Source organism: Aulonocara sp. 'chitande type north' Nkhata Bay, linkage group LG13, assembly GCF_057382095.1.
Source record: "Aulonocara sp. 'chitande type north' Nkhata Bay isolate Kocher_YH1m ecotype deep benthic linkage group LG13, A_spYH_male_GT1.1, whole genome shotgun sequence".
Classification (NCBI taxonomy): domain Eukaryota; kingdom Metazoa; phylum Chordata; class Actinopteri; order Cichliformes; family Cichlidae; genus Aulonocara; species Aulonocara sp. 'chitande type north' Nkhata Bay.
In genome coordinates this window covers 28507765-28533557 of record NC_141356.1, presented here as the reverse complement: position 1 = coordinate 28533557, position 25793 = coordinate 28507765, and the positions used below count along the sequence as shown (strand labels likewise).

Sequence of the window (25793 nt, the reverse complement as noted above, 5' to 3'; positions counted from 1 at the left end):
ATCTTCTTAGAAGACATCTTAAGGCTGTGCAGTTGTTTCACTGTGTTGGTGACCTGCTAATTCGAATGCACTGTCAATTTCTTTCGCTTCTTTATTCTACTTTAGTTTGAATTGCTGAACAAAGCAGATATCAATCATTTTTGAATTTTGCAGTCACACAGATTTATTGATGCCATTATACAACAATCCACTATTTGATTATAGTGGACTCTAATTCACATTTTGAGAAATTCAGTAGCTCATATCTAAAAAACTGAAATTATATGTGAACATTGAGACTAAATTTTGATCATTTGTTCTAGTTTTATACCATTTAAATGTCAAATGCGTAAGCCTGGACATACAGTTTTCCTTGTTGGATGAACTGTGTTCTGGTAATAGTGTTTAAACTCACCTGCATTATATTGATTCCTTAGATGGGGAAAACCCCTCAAGGCCAGTTCTTTAAAGTGACCTTCCCCAGCTGGTTTTTGTCAAGAAGATAAACCATAGATGCTGAGTTTCCTTGAAAGCTGAAATATGAAAAGGCTGGTTCGGTTTAAGCGGTTGATGCAGTTATCAAAATGATACACTAAAAAGGCCTTTTTCCCCCTCAGGAGTCCAATCATTCCCCTCAAAACAGACGTCAAGTACAGACTTAGATGAGCTGCAGTTTCGGATTCACAATCATCTGAAAAGAATTTCAAACCCAACAAACCACGAGCACCATTAATATGAATTAAAGTTTATCTGTTGGCAAATATAATTTAACAAATACTAATTTGGAGAAATGCACTGCAATCAAAACCAGATTTAGATTTAGTTTTAGTTTAAACCTTTAGAATAATGCTGCTCTGCTTTTATTTCATTTTTGTACCCAAGAGGAGCCTTTAAAAGTCATTAGAGGCAATACACTCTTTAGATTAAAACATTTAGGGTGACAACTGACAGTCATCAAATTTTAGGTCTGCTACAAAAAAATGTCTTTCCCAAGGCTGATCGCATGAGTCGCCCTCCTCCCCTAGGAGATTGAGGTACAGGTCTCTCATCACAGGGCAGTTCAGCTTGGTGAGATGGTTGAATGCGAGGACTTCATTAAGCCCCTCTATTGTTAACATCTGGGTTCAGAATGCCTGTTTTCTCTGGTAAATGTTGCCTTGGCTTAACGGGGGATTTTATTAGAATATGCAGTTGACATTGGCAGCAGTGGCACGCCTGGCAATGGAAACCGTTCCGCCGGTTCAGGTCACAGGAGATCAATCAAAGCAGGCTGTTACACTGAAACCTTCAATTCTCAGCAGTACAGGGAGGTGAATGTGTATGTGAACTTGTTGAATCAATTAAGAAGAAAAAAATCACCAGCTTTCAAACTGAAGGAAGCACCTTTTCCTGGCCTTTATTTTCTTTATTTCATTCATTTATTTTCCTTAAAAATAAAGGAAAATACTCCTCTGTGCTTAATTTCCTCTCTCGCTCTCTGGCCTCCTCCCCCCACTTTAGGAGATGTGGTTGTCATGACAACCGCTGAGTCATCCTCTACTGTAAGTAGCCATCCTCATATTTAATCTCTGCATGCAGCGAGGCCCTCCGCCATCCAGGCCTGCATTAGCACACGGATGCGACACATTAATTTGCTCTGGGTAGTTCCCGCGATCTGCGAAGGTTATTCCCGGAGAACACGGAGCTGCAGCGGGCTGAGCAGCAGCCACACGGATGGGTAACGTGCCCACCACAGTGAAGCACTGCCTGAGCTATGAGCAACTCATCGAGGACTACCCGTGGCTGAGACGCTGGCTGCAGGAGGACAAGGTGGGCGTCGGTTTTCCTTGTTTTTATTCAACTGCACATGTTTGGCCACATGACTTCCTCATGACAGAGCAGAGAGGAGCACAACACAAGGCCACCTATGCGCAGATGCGCAGATGCTGCTGTAACTAAGGTGGTTAAAAAAAGAAGAAGAAGAACATGCGAGTACCTTTTTCTCAATAAGAGTATTACGTTAGCATTATGTATGTTTGGGGTAATAAAATACACTCAATAGAATATGAATAGAATAAAATACAACAGAATATGAGCTGCCCCAGGCTTCATTTTCAGTTGTAATGTAGCCTATTAGAGGTAAAAGTAGTGTAAGTGAAAGAGTCCGCTCGATTTTATTCCTGCATTTTCGAATTTATTTTCACTTTTACTTTATAACATTTTTGTAATCCAAAGTATGAGTATATTTTACAAATAGTTCATGCCTATCTGTAAAAAACGTACATTTCACTCATAACAGTTAAAGATATTACAAGCTAAACCACATGCAGTACTGTGCAAAAGTCTTCAGTCAACTTTTGTTTCTGTATATGTGGTTTCCAAGTCTTTTATGTAATTTTTTAACTTCTGGGTTGCTTTTTCACTCATTTTCAGTTCAGTCCTTACACATAACCATTTTCAGAGGAATGTGTTTTGTTTGTTTGTTACACCACTTAACACTGAGCCATGCATTAAAAGACAGACAACTTAGTAAAGATCGAATTTTAGCTTAAAACTCTGCATGGTGTGTAGTGTAGCCTTAAAAAAATTGAGGAAACTAGTCAAGTGGATAAAAGAGGAAATGTCACACCTAGAAAAACTATCTATGGTAGTTAAACAGTGTCTGTTCCTCTTATCTAATTAGTCAGGATAAAATGTGGAAAAGAACTGACACAGGAACTGAGAGATACATCTGCCTCTATACTTAATCTATCTACTGTTCACTGAAGTCTCAGTGGAAGAGTGGCTGTACAACAGTCTGTTGTACCTGTCTCCTGTCTCCTGTCCAGCTATCTGTAAAACACGAAGAATCCTCTGTCATAGTTTGGGACTGGATTTCGGCCAATGGTGTTTGGGATCTTGTCAAAATTGAATTATGAACCCAGAAAAGTACCATCAGATTTTAATCCACCTTGCATTACCACCTAGAAAGGGTCTGATTCGGGAATATGTTCATTTTTCAAAATGACAATCATCCCAAATACACTGCCAGTGCAGTGAAAGCATACCTGCATAGAAAAACACACAGTGGAACACTATCAACCATGGATTGGCCTCCCCAGAGCCGAGACCTCAACATTATTGAAGCAGTTAAAGCAGTGTGGGATAATCTTGATAGAGAATCAAACAAAAGGCAGCCAACATCCAAAGAAGGGCTTTGAATGTCCTTCGAGAAGCTTGGAGAACTATTCCTGAAGACTAAAATAAATTACAAGAAAGCTTGTCTAAAAGAGTTAAAGCTGTGTTGAAGAATAAAGGTGATCAAATCAAACATTCACATTCAAGCTTGTTAGAATTGCACAAACACTGTTTTCGTGTAATACACTGTTTCCATGTATGTTTGCACACGTTTCAGCAAACAACTGCATCTATTTTCCATTTTTCTAGTAAAATATAAAGAAACAAGGGGTAGCTAGACACTTTTGCACAGTACTATATATTTCTGAGCACAGTACTGTGTGCTCAGTTTGTTCTGAATAAATATTTGATATAACACATTAGCTCTTTACCCCTTGAAAATTGACAAAGATTAGACTAAAAATTTAAACTGAGTGGATTCTTTCACATTTCAGGCCTGCTTGTAGAAGAGTTAAGCTGGGATATCGGTTAGCTTTCTTTGTTTTACTGCTCCCCACTGGAAAAAACTTAAATAGATATTTTTGACGGCTATAGTCAGATATGTGGTCTTCACTCTCTGCTTAAATATCACTGTTGCTAGGTTCATATTGTAATCTTTAAGGTCTGTTGAGGTTTTGCATTTAGTTCAACAAGGGTCTTTTTCTTTAAAATTATAAGGTTGAGATCAGGAAAAAAAAATACCTTGATCCTCAGAATATTCCTTGCGGTTTTAGTGGAGTTACTCTAACCCTTCTTCCCAGCCTTTCCTCTGTGTCACATCTCATGAGTTTGCATCTTAATGACATAGCAAGCTTATATTTGGGTTCTAAAGTTTCAGCTGGGTTGAGGTTGAAAGTTATTCATGTTAGAAATAACATGACCTGGAGCATCCCACGGTAAAAGGATGGCTGACTTCTCCGTGTTCTGTGTCTTGTTGAGCGGTGTTTCTCTTTTTATTTATTCCCCTCCCCCCCATTTGATATTTTCCCAGACAATTACAGGACATGCCTATCCAGAGTTTGTTAAAATTGTTGAAGTTGGGCCAAGAGATGGACTTCAAAATGAAAAGGTATACTCTGCAATTACAATCACAAACCTTATTTATATTTATGGGTACCTTTGTTTTCTAATACTATACACAATCCTCCCTGGAAACTCCCATTTTTTCTATACATATAACAATTCATAACATATGGGTTTTGTGCCATAATTGCTAGAAGCATATGTTTCACATTGTCTTTGAAATTGAATAGGAAAGATGACACAGCTTCTGGCTGAGTTCACTCTCTTTACCTACCATTTAGAGATTATACTGGATGGGGGGAAGTAATTTTATTTCTACAACATATTACCTGAAATTTGGCATATAGCGAAGCTATCTCAGAGTTTTCAGCAAGTGCAAGATTGATCATGTCAAATATGGCTATCTGTATAAATAACACGCAGCACAGCAAAATACTAAGCCATATATCTGCTTGTCACATCTCCAACTGTATCATGAGAGGACTCAAATACAAAATAAGCTATTTCAATTTCATTGTTCTCCAGGAGATTGTTCCAACTGGGGTGAAAATCCAGCTGATAGATATGCTCTCAGGAACAGGCCTGTCTGTGATCGAGGCCACCAGCTTTGTCTCTTCAAAGTGGGTCCCACAGGTAAGAATTCTTCTTTTTGAACTGCAGTTAAATGCTGAGTGATTTATTAGGCCCTCTTTCTTGCTCCTCTAGCATCCTTGTTGGAGCTGGAGATGGTTTTGGAGAAAGTATTTTATTCATTTTCTCCTTCTCAATCAAATTGTACCCCTATTTACTACTTGGATACAAAGTCAGACGTTAACACGTGTCTCCTTTTGTACTGAGAAAAATGATAATTAATTTGATCTTTAATGCTGCCTTCAAACGTGTGAAAGCATTTGTGAATTCCCAGGAACATGTTAATATGTTATTATGTTATTACCTTACCTATGTTATTGCCTGTTATGTTGTTACCTTTAACATCTAATTAATATATCTTCCTCCCTTTATTTAGATGGCAGACCACACTGATGTACTCAGAGGAATCCAGAAAGCATCTAATGTTCAGTATCCTGTTTTGACACCTAACTTGCAAGGCTTTCAGGATGCTGTAAGCATGAATTTTCACTTCAGCGTAATGACCTGTGCTATATACCTTTACTCATATAATTCATCATGTTTACTCAAGCTTGTCAGTTTGAGTTAACTGTTGGCACTACATTGTTTTTATTAAAATAGTTCCTGCACTTACGTTAGCGTGACTCACAGTGAACACGGTTTTACAAGTTTGTTTTCTCTGGCGATTTAAGGTTGCAGCTGGTGCTACTGAAGTGGCTGTGTTTGGGTCGGCATCTGAAACCTTCAGTAAAAAAAATATTAACTGTTCTGTTGATGAAAGTATGCTGAGGTTTGAGGAAGTCATTAACGCTGCCAAAAAGCGACAAATTCCAGTTCGAGGGTTAGTATTCTGCCTATTAATTCTCTGCTACAAAAATGAAAACAAAATGAATGAAATGAAATGAAAACAATTCCCTTGATTTCTGAGCTTCACACAGATTTTCACTTTTCCCCATAGGAAAACAGGGCATTTGAACATACTGCAGTTTTTATATAGAAGAAAACACACAGTTCAGTAATGATACTGTTATAGCAAAGTTCCAGATGTTCACCAGGACTATATCTATGCATTAGTAAACCACGAGGCCAGATGAGGTAAACCAAACAGGCTAACTTTTACTAATGTGGGCCTTTTATCATATCATGGAAATGTGTGTGTGTGTTTTATTTTATTTTTTAAATTATAGGAACTGCTTTGCCCATAAAGGACACCAAAACACTAATAGGCTTCTGGACACATTGGACCCAATTCTTTTTTTTTTTGAAGAGCACACTATAGTATAGAAAATGTTCAACAGCTTTTGACGTTTTGTTTTTTGTTTTTTTTTGTCAGTTGCTGAAACTGACAAAATAATGATACTTGTTAACTTTATCTTCTCAGGTATGTTTCTTGTGCCCTTGGGTGTCCCCATGAGGGACACATTGAACCTTCCAAAGTGGCAGAGGTAGGATTGTTCTTTACACTTACAGGTCTTTTAAAACCTATCTGTTCATTTATTTAAATGATCTAAACTAAACTGAATCGTTTCTTGAGATGTTGTTCTGGTTTTGTTTTTCTGTTTTTTTTGTTTGTTTTTTTTACTTGTTTTTCCTGGAATTAATTAATTTTGTGGATGTCAGTGCTTTTCGATATATATGTCAAAACTCAAAGCTAATTATTGTCAGTTCATTGCTAAATGAAAAATCACAATAAATGTTCATATTCTTTCCGTAAGCACAGATTGAATTAACTGAAGAAATGTAAAATATAGCATTTATATTCTCTTCCATTTCACTGCCTAACCAAACATAACATGGTACTTATATTTGGAAAAAAAAGTTATTTTACTATGTAATCCTCTTATAAAGAGAGCATTTTCTATATTTTTATTATTTTTAGGTGGCAAAGAGATTATATGAAATGGGCTGCTATGAGATTTCCTTGGGAGACACCATTGGTATTGGTACTCCAGGATCTATGCTTAAGATGCTGCAGAGGGTGATGAAGGACGTGCCCATCAATGCGCTTGCAGTTCACTGCCATGACACCTATGGGCAAGCACTGCCCAACATCCTTACTGCACTCCAGGTAAGAACACGGGTATTGTGCGGCCAATAGTCTCAAAAGTACTTATGCTTCTACCTATGATGATTTTGTTTCTTATGTTATTGTTTATATTATTATTATTGTTACTATAATTAATATTTCCAAGAAAACAAGAAGTTTTAACGGTTCATTGCCATGACACCTATGGGCAAGCACTGCCAACATTCTTAGTGCACTCCAGATAAGAACCCCTAAGATGTGGTACTGCCAGTAATCTCAGAACCAGAAATTGCTAATGATCTAATGATGATTAGATTTATTATTCATTGTTATTTATAGTTATTGCTATTACTGCAGTTGTTAATATTATGAGTACTGTAGCGACAGAAAGAGCTCTTAAGTCGAAAGTAGAGCAAAGTCTTTGTCAAAGCAGTTAGCTTGACAAACAAAGAGAGCAGATGGAAATCTGAAAAGGAATCAAATAGACAGTCTAGTGTGTTTAACTAGAGAACTATTAGATGATAAAAGCAACAGATGACACCTGTTGAGGATCAGCTTGTGACACCAGAACGTTTCCAAGCTTCATTACGGTCCTTAATTCTCCATCTGTCATGAAGTACATGACAGGATTATCTTATTTAATGCCCTACATCTGTCTTGTAAACCAGCTTTTGTGCAGCTATTTCATAAGTCTAAGATTAGACATAAAATACATTAATAATGACAGCAAACAGTCAAAAACTTAAAAACAAACATTTAAAAGTAAATGAAGTTAGTTTGTAAATGGAAGTCAATAAAAGAAGGAGACTAGCTCCAGGACTATTGAAAGGTGGATAGGGTAGGAACTGTGAATTTTGGAAAAATTCTCTGAACCTAACAGGCAGCCGAGAGGGATCTTTAAAAACAGAGGCAATCAGACACAGTTCAGCTAATTTGTTGGTGTGATTGGAGGGTATGGAGGTCTCTGAATAAGCAGAAAGGTAAAACAGTTCAAAGATCCAAAAGAATAAAGGGATAATATAAAGCCTGACAACTCTGGGAGGACAGATGTGCCCACACCTCTGTTGTGAGACAAAAACCTTCTGATTCTTGTGGGAGAGACATAAAAGGTGCTAACACTTTTAAGTGGAGAGGTCTGTGTTAAGCGTACAAATGCTGGTAAAGTTAGAAGAGGAAGCCCTCTTGCCGTAGTTTGTAGTGTAGATTCTCCTTTTGGACAAGCACAAGACAGCAATGCATCGTCCTCTTGATCCCCATATCCTCTCATGTTAAATTGTCTGACAGCTTTACTTTCTGCTTTCCCAGTGGATTTGGGGTACCTTTGCCTTCACATGCACATCCCTCCCCCTGTGATGAATATGAATGTTCTCGTGGAGAACCACAGACCGATTATGGATAAATGCCCGGCCTTTGCATAAATCAATGTAGTTACTCATGATGACATGAAGAGGAGCAACCAGATGTGGAGGCAAAATAGAGGTGGTGATTCTTGTTCCAGGATATCATTCAACTTTCTGCCAGCATCATAGAGATCACAGGTCTTTGTTTTTTTTTAGGTTGATTTAAATCATTATCCCTGCTGGGAAGCATCATTTGTTAAACTTCTCCCAATCCATCTTTTTAGACACTTTTCAGCTCACATGCTACAGTCCATTGAAATACAGTGTCCTTTCTTTGCAACGAGAAAAAGGAAAAATTGTTTTTATTTTCCGCTGGAGTCAGGAAAAAGGAAGCCAAATAATGTAATATATCAATAAGACTGATGTATAGTTATTTTGGCCATATATGCCACTTTAAAATGATGTAAAACTTTTTATTGCAAACTTTTATATTAGAGTATTTCAGAGCTTAAAATTTTTTTTGTTTTTTTTACGTTTTAAAAAGCGCACATATGTGCCTAAGCTTTAATGACAGTCTGTCAGTCTATGGCATGATGAATGTGTTCTCTGTTGTGTATGTGTAGGCTACAATGGGACACACAGAGAACCAGAAACCATCAGTCAACGAGGAAAATCGGCATTAAGAAACATGATCTAAGCTTCCCCACAAAGCAAGATGATTCACAAACTGCTTTCAAAAAGAAAAAAAAAATCCCAGAATCTTAATGAACTTAACAATATGTATTGTACAGTTAAAGGTATACACTCTATAAGTGCATTTGGGTTGTGAATCTTTGTGAAGGAGCTGTCGTGGGGGCATTTGTCACCACTTTGCCTGTTGCGAGCCAGTAAACCTGACATATATCCAAACATAAAACAGAGGCAATGCAGGCAGGGCTGTATCAGTTTTACTGGAGCGCATTGTCACCACAGAGGAGGAAGCACACTGGGGGCTGGGTGGGTCAACAGATGTGAGGGGGTCAGCACAAAGGCTCACCTATTCAGTGTCTATTGGACAAAGCGACTGAGAGCTAGGTGGATCGAAGGGCCCTGGGGGGGTGGGGGGGCTTCTAGCTCGTCTGCCGCTTGGCTGTTGAACTTTCTGACAATGGCGTGCTTAAAGGCCAGTGGAAAATGATCCTTTCATTTGCTCTACGGTGAGCATGTGATGAATGGTGCTGCAGCTGCAGACGCAGCTCTAGAAACGTCTACTCAAGTACTTTATTTTACTCGACTGTAAACGTTAGTATAGTATTTATGCTTCAGTTTGCACAAATCACTGTATGACTGCAAATGTAACGTGTAAATGAAATCATTCATTCATTCACTAATGTTACACATCCACTAAAGAAACTGTTGTTCCGTTGTGAAACTTGCAGTTGAACACTTATCCCTTCTAATAATTATGATGGAATTAATCTAATATTGTACTTCTCTGGTACAATTTATGGTCAAACATTGTTCGGAAAGGCAGCTGATCCATGTCATGTAAAGAAGCAAATATTTTTAAGGTTAAATCTGATTCTGAATGGTTTGAAAAAGAAAAAGTACAGAGAGATGGTGAAATTCCTGCGTGGATCATATTTACAATGATTCATTGCAGCTGCCCCATGGCCACAAGAAATAATAGCAGCCAGGGATATTTAGCTCACCATTTGCTCACCCATAAACAAGTAGGAAATTAAAGATTTTATCATAGTTTTTCATTACTGTGTGCCAGAACTCCACACCACCAACTGGGAGAGAAATGAATTCCCCCAGTGCTGTCAGCCCTGAGTCACCTCTTTTGTTCCCGATAAAGACATTCCTTAGTCTTTGTACCTTTTTTCAGGAGGTCTAGGGGGGCTTTGTTACAAACCTACCCTGGCAGGTCACACAATGACAATGTATGTACTTAGATTTCACAGGCTTGGCAAGGAAAATTATTTAATCTTACCTGCAATTTTGGTGTATTGTGTACTACTGCAGCTGGGGAATACAGTATAACCTGTCTGGGCTCACACTAGAGATCTCTACTGACAATAACATCCATCTGCAGTATTTTCTTTTGTCTCCATACATGAGACTCTGTTCAGCCTTAGTTTACTAACATATTTTACTAACATCCAGTTACCTAGCAGCTGTGTTGAGCAGTGTGTTGATAACTTTAGTGCAACTTTATGTTGACTTCTTTGACTGAATGGTAGAAGTTATAATGGATAGTTATAAAGGATCATTTTATCTTGTGACTGGTGATTTGCTATTTCAAAGAGTGAAATCCGCTCTGAATCAAAGCCACCGACGATACTTTCTGTTGAGTAAACAAGTAAAATCAATTTCAGCTAAACTAGAAAATATTTATTATAGATTATTAACTTTTTTTAAAATGAGCCCTTGTGACATACTGGAATATATATTTAAAAGACAACCGTAAAACCCACATAAATACCACAAAAGGACAAAATAACAGTAAAAGAACATTTATTTTTCTTTTTTCTGTATTCTTAGGCTTTATTTTACTTTTTTTTTTAACTATTTAAAAAAAAAATGCTTTTAACATGTATGTAAAGGAAGCAACACTGATGTAATAAATGGGTCAAAAAGCTCATTTTCATCTGCAGCCCCTGGGACAATTGCTGTTATACAAAATAAATAAATACAGATGAAGAGCTGAAATATAAATGTTTATTATTCAAAATCAATAAATAATTTAATTAGCAAGTACATAAATTCCTAAGAAACTGGATTATCTGTGAATTTATTTTCTTATATTTTTTCTTCAATTCCAACCAAATTCATGTTTTAAGGTGATAAATATGTTATATTATTATTATTATCATTAGTAGTAGTATTTTTAGTATTCATTTACATTATATTAAAAATAGGATTGCATATTAAAGTTGAATAACTTCATATTTGTCACATCACATTAGTCAAACTTTATTTTCTTTTGGAAATGATAAAGTAAAATGTGATTTATTTATTCTTTAAGTGCTTGTTTGCCTTTTGCTGTCCGGGGTTCGCTCCTCGAAAGAAGTGATATAAGTGTCAGCACGGGATCCGTGACAGTTTCTGTCAGCCTTTCGGTTTATGTAGTCGTGGGTGAAGCATCACTGCTTCGTGTCCTTCGCTGAATGCACACTCTTTCTTTCGCTCGCTCTGTGACGCAGTTATAAAACCAAAATGGGAGCTTGTCCATCTTCAGCCTCGTCCACTCAGAGCGCAGAATGTAAACAAGCTTATCCCAAATCATGCAAGTTTGAAAATGTTCAGTGTCTTTACCCAGGAATGCATTGTTTTTATATAGCCGCAGCTCACTCAGTATGGCTTTTTAACACTGAGCACACATCTGGTTTCTGGGTAGTGTGAACCTAACTGAGCATTGGCAAGCCCGAGCTGCTGACCACCAGTTCCTGCGTGATTAGTGTCCAGGGGTACGGGGCACGCTGCTGAAAGGGTTTGTTCTGTTCCTCTCGGAAACAGTACGCTGAAGACCTGTGACCTTATAGCTAGAAGCGAGAGGATTGGCATGGCAGATTACAACTCTGTGTTTATACTACAAAAAATTCTGCCTAGTACAATATCCTGCTCTGGCTTTAACCAAGGTCTGGAAATCTCGTGCACTGCACACACCGGAGTAGATCTCCTCCTCCTTCTACCCACCTCCTCCTCTTCCCTTGCCAACATAAACAGCAATTACGGCTGGCTCAGACAGCCCCCTGAAAGAAGTAGGTTCTTGTCTGGAGGAAAAGCAACCAATTAGCATCATTGTTCCAAAAAAGCAATAGAGATTCTTTTAATTTAACTTGCTTGGTCCTGCTCTGTGGGGTACCGGTCCTTCATGACCCAGTGCCACTGAGAGGATCAGTGTGTTAATTTTGTCTCACTGCAGGATCCTCTGACATCTGGTTCTACCGCGGAAGCTGGAAAACATCTTTAATATTCTCATGACAATCCCAGGGACATGTGGAAAACATCCCAAGACCTTAGTCCATAATGACTCTGAAAACTGAAGGCCTGTCTTGGTGTGAAAACAAAGGTTTTATTCATGACTGGGTCGCGCACGTCCATGGCAAGAACAGTGACTGTGTGTCTTTGAGTAATATGGGCATTCAGAGAAAGAGTAAAATGTGCTTCTGTAAATTTCAATGTCAACATCGAGCTGCAACAAAAGCACCGGGGTACTGTTTCCTGGGCAGCCTTTTATAATGTTGGGTAAGCTGTCCAACAAAAGCAACGGATTGAGAAGAACAACTGAAAATGCATCATTAATTTTCATATGGAGGCCAGGCGCTCGCTATCGTCGGCAGTAAAAAAAGGAAAAACTTTCCCACAAATTTCAGCAGTAATGTTTGTCGTGAGCGCTGGTGAGCCAAAAAAAAAAAAAACGCAGTAGAGTACACAACTTGAATTTTATCTCTTGTATATTCTTACATTCGTGTAAACAAAGAGGCCCTTAGAAAGCAGAAACATTTGTAATCAAGGAGATCAGCGAAATAGTTTGCCATTAATGATTTTTTTTGTAGCACATTTGTGTACAAATGCATTAAGTTTATTGGCACAGTTTGATTGGACACTAAGCAGCCAAGGGGAAAAAAAATGTCTTCTCGATGTGGCAAGAAAGTGAATCCCTATGGTGAAGAGCAGAGTCGTGCTGTAAAAACATGAGTAACCAGGACAATCAGAAACATATGAAATCTTCTGCTCAGCCTTTATAATATTCCTGTCATATGAACAAGGCCATAATTATGTGGTGCTGGTGGTTTGAGCTGACAAAGAGGATGACTAAGCCATACTGCGGGACATTCTGTGCCCACTCATCTTCAAGCCTTAAGCCCACGGTTCTCAGAAACAGCTGTAAAACACAACCACAGGCCTGGCAAGGTGCGCGGCACCAGGCAGAACAACCCAATAGAACAAAGATCTTTGTTCCTGGATTTTACCTGACATGAAGTCTTTCACGGATTTGCCGAATGCCTCTGTTGTTTGTCCTTGCAGATGGGGGTCTCTGTGGTGGATTCTGCAGTAGCTGGCCTGGGAGGATGCCCTTACGCTCAGGGTTCATCTGGCAATGTTTCCACAGAGGATGTTCTCTACATGCTTCATGGCATGGGCATTGAAACAGTAAGTATGACTTCACTGTCTGGTGTGTATGTACACTTGTGTCTAATCTCAACAAAACCAACGTTGTACAATCTTTCAAAGCTCACTCACATAAACACATCGTTCTCCAAACATACTGCCCTGTAACAGTTTATTTGATCATATTAGTGGTTCTACATAACTTGTGCAAGACTGTGGTGTTGCACACACTTCTCAGGAACAATTTATTTAACAATTCCTACCCCTGCTGGTAGAAACGATTCACTGCGGGTTAATTTTCTGTCACCTGTTACACGTCTTCTTTTAATTTCAGTGAGAAAACCTTAAACTTGCCATTTCTTGTTTATCTTGTGCTTATTATATTAATTGCACTTTTACTGATGCTGGGATGTTTTTGCAGGGTGTGAACATTGCCAAAGTCATAGAGGCTGGTTCCTTCATCTGCAGTGCTTTATCTCGCAAGACAAACTCCAAGGTTGCCCAAGCAAGAAGCACGGCCTGCTGTGATGCGTCTCTGTAATGGAACGTCTTTAAATATTTTAGTCTGTTCCCTTTAAAGTGCTTCCCCGTTGTTGCTGCCTTCAGATTTGTTGCCTATCTGTCTGTATTTGAACTACATTGTTCCATGTATCTCTTGCATGTCATCTAAATAATATTGAAAACTATCTCATTTTTATTATTTTTTTACTTTATTGTTCATTTCCAGTCTATATTTGCCGTCTGAGTACCTTTATAATCTGCTGAACACATGCATCTTCCTTGGCTTAGTTTTTGCTCTACACAATTTTTGATGTAACAAAAGCAAGCGTCGACCGCACTGAATGGAAAGTGACAGGAAGCTGGTAATTATCAAGGGGAGTATTCATTTGTGATTGAGGTTTGTGTTGACGGCTCGATAATTTATGATCTTATGATTTTATTCGTTTGCATTGATCAGTGGCCTTATAAAATTATGTAACAGCGTATTATAATCCTACGTGTATGAGTGCCTCCACATGCACCTTGCTTCTCTGAAGACCTTTTGTGATTTCCTGTGAACTTGTATAAATAATTCAAAATAAGACAACTCTCAAATTACCACAAAGATAGCATTTTAAAGGAGGCACAGAGGAGTTTTTGCCATCAGGTTTGCCAAAGATCCCTTAAAAAGTTCCTCTTTATAGTCTTTTTTTTGTATTTCAGAATTTTACCACGACATAAACTACTTTCTGAGACAATTGTCTCTGTAAAGTTGTCCTTTCATTTTTTGTCATGTTTACACCCTGCTGTGCAATCTGTAAATCAGAAAGTAAAGAATAAAAAAAATCAGTTGTTAGCTCTTCTGTCCTGTTCCTCTGCGGCTTTCTTTCCTACGGCTTAATTGCATTCACCTTACATCCCTATTTTCAAAAATCAGACTAATTAGGATGCCAGCATGATGCCAACTGGGAAAGAAAAGCACTCCACACTAATGAATAGATGTTAGATTTGCATAAGCGTATTAAATTGTGATAATTGTCTGCCCATGGCGGTCCATCTTAATCACGTAACAAAAAAGAAAATTATGCATTCATGTGCAGTTGCACACAGACTCAGTCCTGACCTGTCTCCACCCCCAAGCAAAATTCCGCCTGTGAACCACATTTAGTCACACCTGATACCCAGTGCTCCCACTACAGCCTCGTTAAAACAGTTTCCATCTCTAAGAAATGACCAATGTTCAAACAAACAATATTTATTGACAATAGATATTTTTTTCCAATATTAATATTAAACCTGGCTTACCTGGATAGTTGACTGTGCATTCATATTCCCCAGTATACCCAGGAAACAGTAGCCAGTGTCCATACATTGCTGGAGATTTGGTATCTACAGTTTTTATTTGTGTAAATGCATTTTAACAGAGCTGTGCCTTATAAACACAGTAAACACTTATTAAAGGCACTTATTAAATGTATTTGACTCTCACTTTTATGAGCCAAAAACTCACAGAACATAGTCATGGTAGTAGCTACAAGCGAGCCAAGAAGTTATGCTACTAACACAGTAGTACCTAAAAATAGCACCACAACTTTACCCTCAATGCTGTTCTCGCCCTTGTGAGTGTTTTTTGTTTGTTTGTTTACTTTATGTTATCTTTTAATGGCAAACAACAACTTTAGTGAGACATTTTACACCCTTTTGGGGCCCTCTACTGGCCACATGGCTCCAAAGTGGCTCTTAGTTCTGACCTTTGTTCTCCTAGATCTATCATTTATGTGCAGTGATGTGTCTTGGGGAAAATACACAGAAAGAGGGGAATTAGATAGCTTCAATCCCATAGTTATCAACTGTGTAAGTGAAATTTTGTAATATTAAGATCATATAAAATCTTTTGAAAGATGAAAGGCTTAAACAGCCAATAATTTGGGTCAGTTTTTGTCATGCAAAGCAAAAAGTGGAAGATGAGAAATAAAAAATAAATTACTGTCATGGTCCCAGAGTTTTTGTGGATATAAATTTTGGATTCTTAGATTTGATTGTTGTAGTGTTTGATGTTTTGGATTCCTGATTTGATCTCTTTTCTAATAGTGGCTTTGATGTTTTGTGATATTGTTGAGTCTTTGATTTCTACGATTACTTCATGTTTTTTCTAGTCTTGCAAGCCTGTGTTTTGGTTCATGTTTCCATTATTCTAGTTGGCTGAGCTTTAGTTTTACTATGATGGGGTTCTTTTCTAGTTTTCATTGACGCCTGTTTAGACGAGGCTCTGATTCTTGCTATTTATTTTCCACTCATTGTTTGAGTTTATCAATTGCTTTTAGCTCCCTTATGCTTTGAACCTCATGTCATTATTGATATCATAATAAAACAACACCAATACAAAGGAATACAACCTTTATATTAAATTCCAATTCTAATTTTAATCAAATTTCTATCTGCTGTTATGTAGCACAAACATGAAGAAAACAAAGCAAAAAAATTTGCTCTGTTTGTTGTTGCCTACACTGACGGGTGACTTTGGCTCCACACCTAAACAGAAAAAATGGGTACAATCCGGGGGGGGGGGGGGGGGGGGGGGCTCTAAGACCAGCTGAAGTGAATAGAAATAAGTCCCAGTAGTTTCTGCTATCAGCACAAATGGATTTTAATCACATGGTATGTGCTGCTTCCTCTCTTTGTGGATTTACACAGCCTAATTCAAGAAGATGTAGGCAGATGTTACATGAACTATCACAGCTAATGCCCACCACTAGTCTGTATGAAGCTAATTTAAATGTGGAAGTCAGTGAATGAATCCAAGCAGCACCACCAGCTTAAATTTATTTTCATGTCTACTGCCTGTGATTGTGATCACCACAGTCACTCTGCTCCATCACTAAACTTCACCAGAGTACAGCATACTCTGGTGAACTAACCCTGCATTAAACTGCCAGATATTTTCATATGATCAATATCTGTTTGATAAACTATAAAATGAACCAAACCTTTAAAATGTAAGCTTTACATTTCCAGTATATCAAATGTCACCGAGAAGTCCTCAGCTTTAAAAATAACCTCTTTTTCTTCCTATCCTTCCTTATCCTTTCTCCATCTCTGAGTGAAGTTATCTCCCATGTTTTCTCTCCCTGGGAAATAGAGCAGCTGTGCCTTTAGCTAGCAACACACTGTGTGACAAACTGTGCAGAAACAGTTTGTCTGTTTGCTAATATTTGTTGAGGTGTTGGATTTGTGTTTGCATTTTTGGTGTTTGCATTTAAAATCACCTGCCACATTAAAACTCAGTCTAAAACCTGAGCATAGTCCTAGAAATGATGGCTAGATGATGTGTTTTTCTGTCTTCCATCCCAGATAAGATACAGATAAGCACATGCGATAGACACACACCAACAGAATTGTCTTTTATGTTATTTTCCCCTCGATTTAGGTTCAAATTGTTTTGATGTTTGAAGGCAAGCAGTGATAGAAATAATCCCCGCCCCCATTTTGAAAATGTAAGAATTAAAAAGTAAAGATTTGTACAAAAACATCAAAATTTAAAGTAAAATACAGACGCCTGAAAGTTCTACGTAAGTACGTTAGTGAAGGTTTTGTACTTTATTATCTCCTACATCTGAAATTAGGCCCAAATAGTCCCACCAATCCAGTGTTTGCCTGTCAATGAACATGTTTAGCTCACTGTTTAGTGTTTAGTTCCCTTTTGTCCTATTTTCCTGAAAAAAGCCTTCTTTACCTCCCAATCAACTCTTCCTGTCCAACAAAAATCCCTGCCTTCAAACCAGCTGGGAACTTTTTAGCATGTATTTGGATTTATCTCTGTATCTACTTACTGTTGCATCCTTTCAAATATATAGATTTCCAGACATGGCTGTTCATTTTCCTCACAGACACAGAGCCCTCCACACAGAAGATCAGACTGTATGTTGTGTGTGCTTAACATGATAGAAAAAAGAATTAAATCATGGGTTAAAACATCAATCATATTTATCCACACTGACCTTTAATTTGACTTTAAATAGACTATTGGACAGAACTTCAATTCTTTCCCGGGCAGAATGAGTCCAGAAATACTCACCTATAGCTCAATCGTATAAAACAGAGCAGATCAGTGAATCAGGGTTAGATCAGCTCCAGTGACAAAAACAATTTGGTGTCTTTGGCCCAATTAAAGTGAAGCAAATCCACTCATCTTGATTGCTGCAATTGCTTCTCTTTTTCCACCACTCAGACCTCGTTACCCTGTCTCCAAATAGCTCAAAATGCTAAAGTAAGTGTGTTTACAGGTCAATACAGATAACTCCCATCAGTGCCTCTCCCCTGCTGTTTGTGCACAAAGGGGTGAATAGGGTTGTCCTCCCTTTCTACTTCTCCTGTTTTTATATCAGACATCACCTGACCAAAGGCTCCACTCTGTCCCTGATTCCAGGACTAAGTGGACTATGCTGACAGGGCTTTCTCGATAGCTGTCTATGAACTAATAAAAGAAAAACAAATCACTGCTTCAGGTTGAAGACCTTTCTTGGGGGGCTTTCACGCACACTGACTGGAACTATAAAAAAAAGACAAATTATTTAAATTCTGATTTTTAAGTTTTTCTTTAAAAGCTCCTTTTAAAGGAATCGTCACGTAAAATGTAGCATTTTGAACAAACTGTGGGGCTTTAAGGCTTTCAGTGGGAAGTTTATTATCAGATACAGAGGAACACAGCACAAGAGTGAGCAGAGCACAAATAAATCATCACACTTGAAGTTATAACTTAAAGCAATCTTAAACTTGTCAGATCTGTTGTTTTTTTCTATAATAACTGTCGGTGTGAAAGATTAACAACAAAATCTTTTCAATTAACTTTAAACATAAAGGTTGTATCTACAAATATACAATATGTTCTTTAATAAAGCAGCACAAGATCACTGTTTACAACAACACAAAGATTAAGGGTGCACTACAGAAGAACTAAACAATGCTACTTCACAAGATTGTGCAAAAACTTCTTATAGTCTTATCAATCAAGTAACACCACTGTGTGACAAGTGCTTCAAACATACAGCAACTCTAGACCTAGAGCTACTGAACTACAGCAAGAAGAACAATCAGTCCTTGTACAGATTGTATGACTCCCACAGAGCCCTCATGTCAAACTCATCAATCACCTACCAAGTACTTTGAAAAACAAAGTGTGCTTTGGAGACCTTTGCAAAGGATGATTACAACAATATTCATTTGGCTATTGATGACAGTGTTTTAAAGCATTCTCAATTTAGTTATTTTCTTAATGGTAAATGGCCTGTATTTGTATAGCGCTTTTCTAGTCCCTAAGGACCCCAAAGCGCTTTACACAACCTGTCATCCACCCATTCACACACACATTCACACACTGGTGATGGCAAGCTACAATGTAGCCACAGCCACCCTGGGGCGCACTGACAGAGGCGAGGCTGCCGGACACTGGCGCCACCGGGCCCTCTGACCACCACCAGTAGGCAACGGGTGAAGTGTCTTGCCCAAGGACACAACGACCGAGACTGTCCAAGCCGGGGCTCGAACCGGCAACCTTCCGATTACAAGGCGAACTCCCAACTCTTGAGCCACGATCGCCCCATAATAAACTCTATTACCTATTACAGCAAAGAAATATGAGATGACTGCATGTGCAGCAAACTCAAAGGAACCTCACGAATCTATTCAGCTGTGATCTTGAGTTAAAAGAGAAAAAATGATGATTATTTTATTCAGTGGGAAGAGGAATAAACATCAGAGAATAACGACACAGTTGCTTTTCTGTGGATGGTGAAATTTTGTTTTATCTCTCTTTCTCGAGATCCTACAAGGAAACAGAAATAAAAGTAAATTATACATAATATTTTGATAAAAGCGACTTAACATTGATTCAACATCGATGCTTACCATTTTTTACTGACAATAACCAGAGGCATTAATATGACACCAGCAAGCAGGATGGCTGCAACAACGTACAGAAGATAATCTGGAAAGACAAAATATTCCATCTTGAAAACCCACTCAAAAATTGTTTTGATAATTTAAATTCATGTGAATCATACTACGATTAGCATAAAGAGTTTACAAATTTCAATTTACCTTGCAACCAAGCATAAGCATGATCTGATGGAGGAGGTTTAGAGGGGCGAATGATTGTTTCTGAAGATGCCACTGAAATACAAATAAAAATAATTTACAATCTTTCCAGGAAAAATGATTGTTACATTTAAAAATGCCTGGTTAGAAAAAAAAAAGATACTCACTGAAGCGTGATCTATTGTGAAGCACGTCGTGAATCATGCTGCATGTAAGAAAATCGTCATTGTAGAGTCTTTTACATGTACAAGGATGGTGAAGCACTGTGCCTAAAGTAGCCACGAAGGCCCTTTTGCATTCAGCGTCTGCACCAAGGATGAGCTCTGGATCCATCTGGGTGAAGCATTCATCTCTTGGGAGGTCACTGTCAATGCACTGGGCTTCTTCAGGACTCCAACAATTGGCTTGAAAATTTTCTAATAAGCCCCTGTTAATACAGAGAAAATGTGTGTTATGTGGAATGAGTGGGTGCTGCGATTTATAGATGTTTATGTGTTATGGTAGATTGTACATATTACTTCAAGATCATTTCACATATATTTATGGAATTACATCAAAAATGGCAGCGGGAAAAGTGCACCAATCACACAGGCGGAATTTGGATTATAAAAGGCTGCAGTCTACGTGTAAAGTGGTTTCTGAAAAATTTTATTAGATAGTAATTGGAGATGTGATCTTAAAAAATGCCCATTTAAAAAAAAAAGAAACAGCATTGGATTTGATGGAACTATAACCTGAAAATCTAGGTTTCCATAATGAAATCAGCTTGAGAATGGACAAGTGAGGAGGGCATCCACTTGAAGAAGACACTGAACCACAAATTGCTCCTAATGGCTGGACCAGCACTTGGCACTCTCTATGAAAGCTCGCTGCCATGTATGTGTTAAAAGGACAAACAGGACAATGTAAAAAGGATTTTGGTTAGGAGTGCTACTGTGCACTAATGCGGCCCTATACTGGACTACCTCAGCTTGAGTTCTTCTTCATTGTTCACTTAAAGGTTGAGAATTCACATTTTGTTATTTCTGTGTCTGGCTCAGTGTTGGTAGTTACGTATTCAACTATCTGCAGACTTCTTTTTTTCTGTTACTAGCAGTGAGCTGGCATTATTTAAAAAAATGTTATTTTATACACTCATTTCCAGTATCACTCACTCGTTCACTTTTTAAGGCTGGAAAGGACTCTCGAATGATGAACGCTCTTTTTCCTGCTCCAATTTAGTGATTGTTAGTTTGTTGACTGAATCCCTTCCTTGCATTTTAAAGTGTTTGCCTTCCTGCTGCACAGCCTATACACAAGACACCTTTTTTCTCCTCCCCGCATGCCTCGCACAACCAATGTTCCTGCCAGCCTTTGTTGTTCCCTCCAGGAATCTCATCCGCCAGATGCTGCTCATACATTTCATCATTGTGCAAACAATGAATTTGCATCTGATTTGGTGTGCATTTAATAATAATAGTATTTGTACAATAATCCTGAAAACAACAACAACAAAAAAAACAAAAACATCTGAGGACAGAACAGCATACCTGCAGTTACTGTCCTCAGTGCACTGGTTAAGTACACGCTGACAGACCCGGATCTCATCTCCACAGGTGCCACTGTGCACTTCGGTTTTCATGCTCAGACAGCTCTGATCTGAAGCTTCACACTCGCACATGACCAGCATCTCTGCAACATTTTGGGGTACGTTCCTGTAGAACCGCAGAGTTTCCTGCTGACACCCTTCATCATTGCACTGGCCTGACTTACAGGCTTGGAGCATAGGTGCCAGGTACCTGTTGCAAACTGAATCGCTGAGACAAGCCCTAAATTGATCCAAACATGATCCAGCACCATCATATACTAAAAAACAAAGAGAGAGAAAGGTAGTGAATGGGTTTCACCAATTTTGACTCATCTTCACTAGATTTCATCTGAGATTAGCGTAATAAAATATAATTACCGTAGTTTAATAAAGTGCTTGACTGCCAATCCATTACTGCACTCCTCGTGAGCTGAACTGCTGTTCAAATAATCAACATGATTATCTCTCCCACCAACAAAGGCACATTAAAGATCCTCTTAACAGTCATTTTGTAGTGCAATAACTGTCCACCTTTGGCAAACAAAAACGTAATTTCACATATAAATGCTTATCGTAGAGACTTCTGAGAATACCGCACCTGGCTTTTGGTGGCATTGTGTGGCCAGCACTTGTATAGAATCACAAAGCTCCTCCTCCCAGGCACACACGCACCCTGGCAGAGAGGGAAATTGGTGCAGTATTGTCTGTATGGTCATGTTACAGACCTCTGAGCCTTTTATTTGGCACCCTCCATCTTGAATGACAGAAACATAAGAGGAAGGTGGAAAAACAGGATTTTCCATAAGCGAGCAAGGTCTTGTTTGAGCAACAGGTGTTTTCTATGTGCCTGCTGCTCTGACAGTTTTCCTTGTGATGTCTGGTTATGTATCCCGATATAGGCTGGTATATCAAATTCAGTGTAATAATGGAGGATTTCGATGTCAAAACAGACATACTGTGTGCATTAAAGGCATCAGAAAAGTGATTTATTGTCACTTAATTTTGTTATGTACATTTTGCTTCGGGCTGTTTCCTCACTTATTACATTTTAGCCATTTTCCATGGAAGCAATTCAGTCGAACGGTCTCATTTGCTGACCTTCCTGAGGAAATGCAATCGCTTTACGTAATACTTACTTGTCTCAACCCTTGGTAATATTAACAATATAATGGAAATGTGTTTGTTTTTTTTTTACCTTCACAGATGCCGTCATAAAATGCCTGTTCACGCTTGCATAAATCTGACATGCAGATTTTCACAGCAGCCAAACACTCAGAAGCCAGCGATGAAATCTGAGGAGCAATAATCACTGAAATACAAGCAGACTTTAAGAATTTATTTACTTTATCATTGGTTTTTATATGGATTTATTTCACGGAGATCATTTTTGTCTTGAGGTTTTATATGAAAAGGGACATTCAAAAATTAAATGTTAATGTCTCACATGACTAACTGTAGCTACGCTTTGACTATACATGTGGTACAAACTACAAGACATGAAACACTTCTAGTAATGCTAATTTTATAGCACAAAAAACATACAATAACACTAATCAACTTGTTTGTTTTTTCTATCAGAAATCTGTAATTTTATGGTAATGGTTCGGCTTAAACTCACCAAATATGACTGCAGCTTCCAGTCGTCTCAGTTGCATGATAGCTGTTGCAAAGCTTTGAGCAGACAAATGAAGCTCTCACCAGCAGCTGATGTGTCCCTCTTGTTGGTGTCAGCATTTAAGCTGGGATACACCACCCGCTGTCAGGAGGATGTAACACATTTACTGGAGGCTGTACCCTGCACCAGAATAAAAATGACAAATGCAATGAAACAGAGCTGCAACAAAAAAGGGAAAAAAATTAGTGCATATAGTATTTTAATATTGTCATTATTATATTTTGTGGGCTTAAGTAATAATATTATCTCTTAGGAGTAGTGCGATATTACTTCAGAGATAGGAAATAAAAAACAGTTGATCCCTGGTCTGATCTGCTGATTTAAATTTGTGTCAGATTGTTTTCACTTGATTTCTTTTTCCAACAATAACTAAGAGGAAAGTAAACATATTTAAGCAGCACATTTCAGACAAAATGCATTTGGATGTGCTCTAAATAATCAAAAAACAAACAAACAAGCAAACCAAATACTTTTTTATTATTTAATATTTTAATGGCTTGAGGCTTCAACATTGCAACGTTGCTCAAGTTCTTGGGAGACCAATCCATGACTGAAGTGTTGCATTGTGTCTTTTCCTGCCAGGTATGATTTTACTGCTGTTGCCAGTCGACATGCCCTTACATACTGAAGATGATTTGAACCAAAGACCAAAACAAAGATACACTACACTGTCAAAATTAATCCCTTACCCATCCAAATAGCTGAATTCAGGTATTCCAATCACTTTAATGACGACAGGTGTATAAACTCAAACATCTGTGTCCCTTCTCCAAACATTTGTGAAAGAATGGGTCGCTCTGCAACAAGTGCAGCCCTGGAATTTCCTCGCTAAATATTCCACAGTCAGTGGAACCTTGTGGAAAGCCTTCCCAGAAGAGTTGAAGGTGTTTTATTACATTTTATTATATTTTATATGGATTTAGAATGGGCTGTCATTTAAGTTCACATGTGTGTGAAGGAAGGAGTGTGAATACTTTTAGGAATATGGCATAATTTCTTAGAGCTACCACTTCTTCTTTTATCCTCTGCTTTTGTTCTGCCTTCATCCTCAAATTTTTTAAGGACAAATTGCACACCATGCCAAATTTTAAGCTAATAGCATTTTGATCATTTCTTTGTTGGAGAAAAAAAAACTATTTTATGGCTGTCAAACTGTGTCATTTTGCCATTTTTCATATATTCAACTAAAGGCAATGGGACAAACTATATAGTTTTTCAATAGACCAGTGACAAAGTACAATAATACAAGAAAAATGTAAAATATTTAAAAGAGTTTATTCAATAAGTTGTTCTGTTACGAATCAACACAACACTGCCTTAGGTACCAAAAAGCATATGTATATGTATACATGTGTTTACTGATAAACAAACAGTATTCACCCTCAGCTGTAAATAATGTTACAGCACAGTCATTTACAAGATGGATGGCTTTGCTAACAACTCCACCCAATTCGAAGTCAGCAACCTTCTCTTTTTAGCTCATTTCTGCTGCTCCCTAGTGGCTAGAAGTCAACAGTGATTAACTCTCATAAAGCCTCCAATCAAGATGATTTATTTGTCAAGCAAAAAAAAAAAAAGTCAACAAATATTGATCAAAGGGTTGCACAATGAAGTATGAAACATTGGAAGGCAAAAAGGCTTAAAGTGCACTGGAAAAAGTTACAACATACATTATATATTTTTTTTAAAAAGTGATGCAAAAAGACGAGACTTTAATTCGACAGCTTCATGTCTATTCAGAAGTTGTTAAAGCCAATTGTATGCACTGTTTTACCCTTAACAGCATTCAAGACCTGGGCTGAGAAGTGTTTTCTAAATACTTTATGTGGGGATGCAAACATTTCACATTTAGTTCAAAATGAAGAAATTCTTGTGAAAAACGTCCCACATGTGTCATTGTTGTGCCATAGTCGTGGTTTAAAGTCTATAAAATTTTAACATAATTAGTAAATCAAATCTATGCTCACAAACAATTTCCCCACATTAAACACATCAAGCTGAACTGAGCAATCAAACCTAGATTAATTACAATCATGCTGCCCTGGCAGGGATTGTTTTCCTCTCTGTTTCCTGTTATTGGTTTTATTTCTGTCATTCTTTCATATTATGCCTTTTTCCAGATTGCCTTTTTAGTTTCCACATCCTCCTTGCTTATTCATTTTTGTCCTTTGCATCCAAACTATAGCACTTTGACTCAAGGATTTTCTCTACTGCTGATTACACTGAAGATTAATATTTGCTTTGTGTTTCTGAATGGAAACGTTGTTGTGCTGTATGTTTGAGGATGTGGATTCTCTGAGTTTCCAGTGTGCTGCAGTGTACAGTTGTAAATATCTTTGCAAATACTTTTTAAAGAAATTTTCTGCTTTTATCTTCTTCCAGTAATGTGCAAGTAGCTAAAATGAATGGCTTCAGCCGCTTACTCATGTTCACTGGGTGAGGGGTTCTCAAGAAAGATGGAAGCTACTCTTGAAGGGACATCGGTTTAATTAGGGTGCTCTCTGCATAAAGAGTTGTGTGCATGTCTTTGTGTTCTGCACAACCATTACTCTGATCCACTTCACCCTAGGCAAATGCTGCGGTTTTAAGGAAGTCATATCTGATGCTGTTTGGATGAGAGGTCTGACAAAAAGTCAGCGCTGCTTGTGAACAGGGTTAACCATATGTGTATTTGTGTGTGTAGACTTCATTCACTGACATAAAATCAAACTCGCAAGCAACTAATAAAAATAGCCCTGCACATTAGCGTTAACATTTTGGAACACA

The 25793-nt window shown here is 38.0% G+C and overlaps 2 protein-coding genes across 2 annotated transcripts; one reads left to right on the top strand and one right to left on the bottom strand.

The window, feature by feature from the left end:
* Positions 1-1524: 1524 nt before the first annotated feature.
* hmgcll1 (3-hydroxymethyl-3-methylglutaryl-CoA lyase like 1) lies at positions 1525-16028 on the top strand. Its single transcript, XM_086259731.1, has 9 exons — positions 1525-1788; positions 4106-4183; positions 4663-4770; positions 5144-5239; positions 5439-5587; positions 6128-6191; positions 6626-6814; positions 13129-13254; positions 13634-16028. The coding sequence occupies exons 1-9, from the start codon at positions 1693-1695 to the stop codon at positions 13751-13753; spliced, it is 1026 nt and encodes a 341-aa protein (XP_086115857.1). The 5' UTR covers positions 1525-1692; the 3' UTR covers positions 13754-16028.
* Positions 16029-18394: 2366 nt separating this feature from the next.
* Positions 18395-23061, bottom strand: gfral (GDNF family receptor alpha like). The gene is made up of 9 exons (XM_086258125.1): positions 22971-23061; positions 22548-22661; positions 21951-22106; positions 21731-21790; positions 21315-21630; positions 19953-20212; positions 19789-19860; positions 19597-19675; positions 18395-19513 (listed from the first exon to the last, which is right to left on the bottom strand). The coding sequence occupies exons 1-9, from the start codon at positions 23005-23007 to the stop codon at positions 19444-19446; spliced, it is 1164 nt and encodes a 387-aa protein (XP_086114251.1). The 5' UTR covers positions 23008-23061; the 3' UTR covers positions 18395-19443.
* Between the last annotated feature and the right edge of the window lie 2732 nt (positions 23062-25793).

Excerpts from the sequence above, each read along its gene's own strand:
- hmgcll1 (XM_086259731.1), top strand. The coding sequence starts at position 1,693 with ATGGGTAACGTGCCCACCACAGTGAAGCACTGCCTGAGCTATGAGCAA. Across the intron at positions 5,240-5,438 it reads TGCAAGGCTTTCAGGATGCT|GTTGCAGCTGGTGCTACTGA; the intron begins GTAAGCATGAAT and ends TGGCGATTTAAG. Across the intron at positions 6,815-13,128 it reads ACATCCTTACTGCACTCCAG|ATGGGGGTCTCTGTGGTGGA; the intron begins GTAAGAACACGG and ends TTGTCCTTGCAG.
- gfral (XM_086258125.1), bottom strand. The coding sequence starts at position 23,007 with ATGCAACTGAGACGACTGGAAGCTGCAGTCATATTTG. Across the intron at positions 22,662-22,970 it reads GGAAGCTGCAGTCATATTTG|TGATTATTGCTCCTCAGATT; the intron begins GTGAGTTTAAGC and ends CTTGTATTTCAG. Across the intron at positions 22,107-22,547 it reads TTATGACGGCATCTGTGAAG|ATGGAGGGTGCCAAATAAAA; the intron begins GTAAAAAAAAAA and ends CTGTCATTCAAG.